The 6,878-nt window shown below is 39.5% G+C and overlaps 1 protein-coding gene across 1 annotated transcript in view; it reads right to left on the reverse strand.

Annotated features, from left to right (window-relative positions):
- The window catches only part of LOC117828903 (collectin-12-like), a 47,040-nt gene extending 40,162 nt beyond the window's left edge, over window positions 1-6,878 (reverse strand). The window contains exons 1-2 of the mRNA XM_034706304.1: window positions 6,573-6,878; window positions 4,665-4,715 (exon numbers count right to left, since the gene is read on the reverse strand). Coding sequence (XP_034562195.1) covers window positions 4,665-4,715; window positions 6,573-6,579 — 58 coding nt within the window. The 5' untranslated portion in view covers window positions 6,580-6,878. The remainder of the gene's footprint in view (window positions 1-4,664; window positions 4,716-6,572) is intronic.

Here is a 6,878-nt window from a genome sequence, read left to right on the forward strand (position 1 = left end):
CTCTCTCTCCCTCTCTCTCCCTCTCTCTCTCTCTCTCTCTCTCTCTCTCTCTCTCTCTCTCTCACACGTATTGTATTCTAATAACTGTAAAGCACTTTGGTCAACTGAGGTTGTTTTTAAATGAGCTTTATAAATAAAGCTTGACTTGACTTGACATGACTTATTTAAGCAGGTCGGTTATAATTTTTATAAAAGTCAGTTTTTAGACCATGTCAGTGGTTTCATCTGGCTGCCTGTGTTTTTTTTTTTCCACACTGGTGCTGACTCCTCCTTTAATAGGAGGGTGTCTTTTTCATAAGCTTTAGCTTCTTATTAATTCTATTTTAGTAAACATTGTTTGGACCAAGCAAAGTTGAAAAATTAAGCCAATGTAGAAGTGCAAAAACCAGAAGCTCCTTAAGTGTCCACCTGAGGCTGGCTGCAAATGCCAAGGAGATCCCATTAAAGCTGATGTTAAAATTGACTTCATTTTACAAAAAAATGTAATGTGTTTACAATCTGGAACAAAATCACTTTTTCTTAATTTATTCTATTTTAAGTTGTTTTTATGTCCAGCACTTTCGTGTTACAATGTCATTGTATGAAAAGCGCTTTATAAATAAATGCTGATTGAATTATTGATAACCTCAACTACAGTTCTTCGTGAGTTTCTAAATTAGCTAGAGGTTAGTTGGAGTTAGCATATCCAATATGGCGACTACCTTCACTGAGCTTTGTTGGGCGATGTCACTGAGGTCTATAGCGTGGAGTCCAAACACTGGGTCTCTTTTTGTCTGTTTTTGATGGAGGCCTGTTTTGGTTGTGATGAACTGGCATTTGACTTTTAATAACCTACATATCTTCTTATGCTCTGCTCTCCTTCATTTTCATTTAATTATTTTCACATTAGCCACTAGCCACCCATGGGGAAAGTAAAGATTTTGGGGCTCATCCGGAGTGACTTTCATTTATCCTGTTATGTCTGCTTAAGCGTTCTATAAAATGGTAAGCAGTATGCAAAATGCTAATGAACAAATCCCACTGGTATGTTTGCGTTTTCTAACTATAGACTTGGAAAAATGTATTATAATTGGTATCAAATGTTCACTTCTTCAAACCAGTAGAGTTGCAGAGAAAAGTGTTCCTGTTTCTGTTTAAAATCATATTTTTTTTTAGCTCAGAACTGACTTATCTAAAGAGTTTAAACAGTCTCCTAAGTCTCCTAGGAGACTGCAATGAAGTACAGAAAAACATGCAGAAAGGAAATAACTGCTTGTTTCCCCTAGAGTCCTTACATTATAGTAGTAATAGTGGAAGAATGAGGGTTTGTGATAGTTTGCATGAATGCAGCTCTATTTCACAACAAAGCCTCCAGAGCGGTGAGCGGTCCCTTGGATTGGGCCCCTCCAAACAGCTGCCATGTCCCCGAGAGGGTCGACAGCACTCAGCTCAGAGTTCGGCAGCACTCTCTTCCGAATGTCAAGAGTTCATTTGAATAAAGTTAAAAGTGCACTGGATTTGGCAACTCCCCCTGTAGCCTCTCTAATCGAATCCATGAGCAGGACTCAGAAGCGCTTTCAGAGAAAGACAAACAGGATGCCTCGACTCGGGTGACTCGAATCAAAGAAATTGTGTTTTAACCCAGTTTGAAGTCGTCTCTGTTTGTACTCTGTGGCCTCACATCCACACTCACAGACCTCTGCTGAACTTTATTTAAATGAGTCACACAGAAACAACACCCTGAATACAAGAAACTCATAGGCTCTTGATCCCTAATCAATGAGGAATTAAGAGAACAGCTAATGCAGCACGCGCTGTGTCTCCAAGGAGAGTAATAATGATGTGATTCAGTGAGTGTGTGTGTGACACTGTTTTCTGTTGCCTCCAGTGTTTCCTTCTTCATTGAAACGCCAGATGGAAAAGTTACTGCCGCAAAACAACCCCAAATGTAGCCGCTGGAGGAGTAGAGAGGAAATAATGCCTGTACGTTATGATACATATTAGAATAACTACTGTCTATTAATAGAACAAAAAGCTAAATTGCAGTAGTTTATCCCTTTAAAGGGGAAAAGGAAAGGTAGAAAGGAACAAATGAGTTGTAATGAAGGAGAAATGAGCCAGAGTTGCAAATGTTAAAAGGTCACTTCAACTAGAATTTGAAAAAAGAATGAAGCTTCATCTTTCTGAAAAGAGGTTCATTATATCACAATGTGGAGAGACTAGCAATAAAAACACAACTTCAGATGCAATATTTCTTTACTTATAGTGTGTCAAGATAGATGCATTGTCTTCTCCTGAAAACTAAACTACCTTCAAATACAAATAAAACAGACTGATCCCTAAAAGACATTTTTTGGGGAAAAGATTAGTAATTGATTCTATCTGTTTATCAGATAATGAAACCTGATGACTGATCCATCTTCCAGAGTAATCAATCATAGTCGCATGGCCAACATTTTCCCCTGACAACATGCTCAGTGTGGGAGACTCAAATACTGAAAGTTGTCGTTGTTGGCCAAAAGTAAAATAATTGATTGTATTTTCTCTCTGTGGTAGACACAGGGTAACACAGTGGTGTGTATTTTGTATGTAACCCTGACACTGAACACTGGGTGGGGCCTTGGCTTCTGCTGGGCATAATCTACTTTAACTTTAGCTTGTGCTGGAGTTGAAGGTTCTCTGTTTGTGTGGAATATTGGAAGCCTGATTATAGATATGAAGTAAATGGATAACCATCCAAACTTATGGTGCACATGGGTTTTGTTACTCCCCCAAGTCACATGTCCAAATGAGTTCCAAAATTTGCCCCTAAATGACTTACTGAGACAAATATAAGGTATTTCTAAATGAGTCTGTGTTCCAGGTTTTCAAAGGCTATACACATTGGGTATCAGATGAAGCTTCTAGCTTCTTGATTGATCCTCAACTAAAAGACAATGCAGATTTAAAATGTGGTGGGTAACCTGGCCATATTTCAATTTACAGCAACATATTTGATAACCTAATAGCTATAGTCAGACAACAGATAACATCAGCATCAAGTCTCTTTACAGGTTGCATTAATAAAATCCAGGAAGTGGCTGAAAGTGATTATTATTCTATGGTAGCATTAAGCTAAGAAAGGCATTAATTCCTAATATAAGTAAGCATAATGTTTGCAAGGACATGTCTGAATGATAATGTTAGCTGTTAAAAGTTACAAGAAAATACTATGAGCTCGGGTCGTACAAAAGCTAATGCTAGTAGAGTGACCTATTAGGAAGGCATTATGTCCTAGCTAACATTCTTTGCTTGTGAATCAGTCGGTTACATACAAATCTATGAAGTGGCTGAAAAAGTGATTTTTACTGTTTGCCAGTGTTACATGCTAAGGAGGGCTTTAATACTTCATGTTAGCTAAAGTAATGTTATCAAGAAATTGGCTGAATGCTGTTAAAAGACACAAAAACATTCAATAAGCTACAGTCTGACAAAATCTAATGATAGAAGAGTTAATGAAAGGAGTTACTTTCATTAGTAACAGATTTTTTGCTGGGAATTGGTAAAAATTGTAATCTAAGATGTTTTGAAAACTACTACAAATCTACTTTTGGATATGTTTAATGTTTTATAAGATGTTGGTTAATTGTCTATTGGTTGTTAATGGCGTCAAATCTTACTTTTAAATATGGCCTGATGTCCCTCCATATGTATTATCTATTTTCTTGATATATCATGAAATGATGGAATTATACATTTTATCAAATTCCCTACATTCACACTATGTAAAACCTAGAACACAGTAGTGTAGCATTATGAGACCATTTGTGCTTCCAACCCTGAGAGTGACGTAACGAAGAAATGGCTGCTGCATAATCTAACCATCTCATTCTTATTGGAAGCAAATAGGGAGGTACCAATAACTTAAAAACTGGCTTCATGACCTCACTCCACTAGAAGCAGGTGTTAGTGGTTTGGATCAATTCACACTTTAAGCTTCTGAACCCTTACCCTGGCCTTGTCTGGTTTCCCACCCACACACAAATCTGTGAAACTTTGCTGTTACTGAAAAAGCACCAAACTTCATGCATTAAGCTACACGACACTGCTGCATGTTCATGGACCGTACACTACTGTGCAAACCAAGTACATATGGAGTCTCTTTGCATTTGTCGCACCACATCAGAAACAAATATGTTGAGGACAATTTCAGTCTGAGTGACTCCTCATTTTTGAGGTCCTATGGCATGTTTGTGTGAGTCAGTGTGTTTAAGTGGGATAGTTTAAGTGGATAAAAGGGAGAAGAAGGATTGTCTAAGTTTTTGATCTGGTGAGTAATGTCAGCAGTCGTTGGGTTTGTGGCTAGCTGGACCTCACAGACTCACAACCACATTTATTTTGAACTCAAACTGTGCAGAACCATCAGGGACAGAGCCTGCGCCAGGTCAGATGAGGTTCTTGTAAGCTTGTTGATAATACTGCCATCAAAAATATATCGCAAACAAGGGATCTCAATTCAACTATCATGCCAGTAAAGAGAGGATACTTCAAGGTAGGTAGTAACAGAGGGGAGAGGAGTCAGGACCACACACTTAGTGGCTTTAATTCAGAACAGTTCATTCTCAACACAGTAAAACGTTTTATGATCCAAGCTCATAGTGAGCTTGCTTTTCTTTCCTGAAGCAAAATCAAGATTTTTCACTCACCAAACCTCTTGTATCCAAAAGACTGTACTTCCTCCTCGTCTGCAAAGTCGTCTGTGTGACATAACAGAAACATGACATAAATAAGTCAGACAGACATTACATGGAAGCTAATGCATCTTAAGAAGTTTGTAGGAATCCACAAACAAAATAAAACAGAGAGGAACCCTGCAGGGCAACAGAACAGAGCCAAACATCTTCATGTTTTCAATGAACTCACTGCTGTGTGCTGAGCAGAGTGGAAGTCGTAGATAGTGGAGTATCATCTCCACTGTTTGTGTGTATGTGTGGTTCAGAGAACTGTAAAAGCCACAGGCTGCGGTTTCTCTGGGTTGTTGACAGTAAACTCTAATTACACTCTGCTGCACTACACTGAAGACTGGAGCAGAGCTCACAGAGAGCATCACTGGTAATGGTAAACAGATGGGACTAAGGGGGAAGACAGGGGAGACGGGGAAGGATGAGCAGTGTGTTTTAGTTAGTGGGGGGTCAGAAGGGGGTTAGATTACATGAGGAGCCATTGATACTGCCTGAGTGAGTTAATGAAGAAATATCACAGTTCTTGATGATACAAATACAGAACTCTGCTTTAAGTTGCTGCAGGATGAGTTTGAACACCAGCAGCTGAGAACTATGTGCATTAGAATAAACTTTCCTTTCTAATAATCAGTCATGGAGGATATCTTCTCTACCGTAATACTTGTTTAAAACAGCACATGGAATTATAGATTCAATCAATCAATCAATCAATCAATCAATCAATCAATCAATCAATCAATCAATCAATCAATCAATCAATCAATCCTTATTTGTATAGCGCCAAATCACAACAAACGTTATCTCAAGACGCTTTTACAAACATAAGAGGCCTAAACCACTCTATGTCAAATCATGAACAGAGACCCAACTTCAAGACAGGGTAAGACTCAGTCTGACCCCACCTTAATCCATCATGAGCATTGCACATTGCAGTACTTAGCAAGTTACAGTGGCGAGGAAAAACTTCCTTTTAACAGGCAGAAACCTCAGGCAGAACCAGACTCATGCTAGACAGCCATCATGCCTCGACTGAGTTGGGTCTTGAAAGACGGACAAGAGGGGAGTAAGAGAGAGAGGTGATAGTGATGAGACGAGTAGTAGAAGCTGTTGCTGCTGGAGTCCAGCATGTCCGCAGCAGGAGGACATCTACGGCAGCTCAGTGGAATCTACGAGACAATGGAGCTCAGGGACTCCAGAAAGGTCTATGGTTAGTAACTTTAATGGGACAGGGAGGGTTAAAGTAAGTGATGAAGGGGTTGGGGGGAAGGGGGTGAGCTAGGATCCCAGTGTGTCAGTGCGCCAGTTCCCCCGGCAGTCTAAGCCTATAGCAGCATAACTAAGAGCTGGTCCAAGACCTGAGCCAGCTCTAACTATAAGCTTTATCAAAAAGGAAAGTTTTAAGCCTACTCTTAAAAGTGGAGAGGGTGTCTGCATTCCGGACCCTGACTGGAAGATGATTCCAAAGGAGAGGGGCCTGATAACTGAAGGTTCTACTTCCCATACTACTTTTAGAGATTTTAGGTACAACTAGCAAGCCTGCAGGTTGGGAGTGTAGAGTTCTAGAGGGGTAATAGGGCACTATGAGTTTGAAAGTACCAGAAACTCAACTCTACAGCGAGTACACAGTCTAATTTTGCAAACTTAATTAACCCTTTTATATCCTTCAATTTGATGCTATTAAGTGGTTGAAGTTAAGAAAAAACGCAAAGTACTTCACAACCTCTGCACCACAGTACCGTAATGTCATCCAGATGTGAATTACGCACTACAAAGAAGCATGCACATACTAAATAAAGTCAAAAAACTTTTGCATATGTTTTTGAATAAAGAAACTAAATTTAATTTAATCATGCACAAGTAAATTCAACGTACCTTTCATGGCGTTTTATAACTCGTAAGGACTGTAGAAGAGATGAGGACCGCTGTCACTTTCTGCGCATCTCAGCATCCAGTGCAAACGCGTAAAGTTGCTCCACCGAGAAACGACGCACACACTAATGTAAGAGGTCACATTAAAAGTCTGTCTTCATGTTGAAGCTTCAGTTTAAAGTCCCATCCTCTGTCTTCACTCGCTTCTCTTTAGGTAAGTTTGTGCAGGAGTGATGTGATGTTCTTGTCCAGAAGTGCTGCACTCTAGGAGGAAGGAGTTCTGCCTGTTACTATAGTGTTAAGTTACAT

The sequence above is a fragment of the Notolabrus celidotus genome, chromosome 17 (genome assembly GCF_009762535.1).
Source record: "Notolabrus celidotus isolate fNotCel1 chromosome 17, fNotCel1.pri, whole genome shotgun sequence".
Lineage (NCBI taxonomy): Eukaryota > Metazoa > Chordata > Actinopteri > Labriformes > Labridae > Notolabrus > Notolabrus celidotus.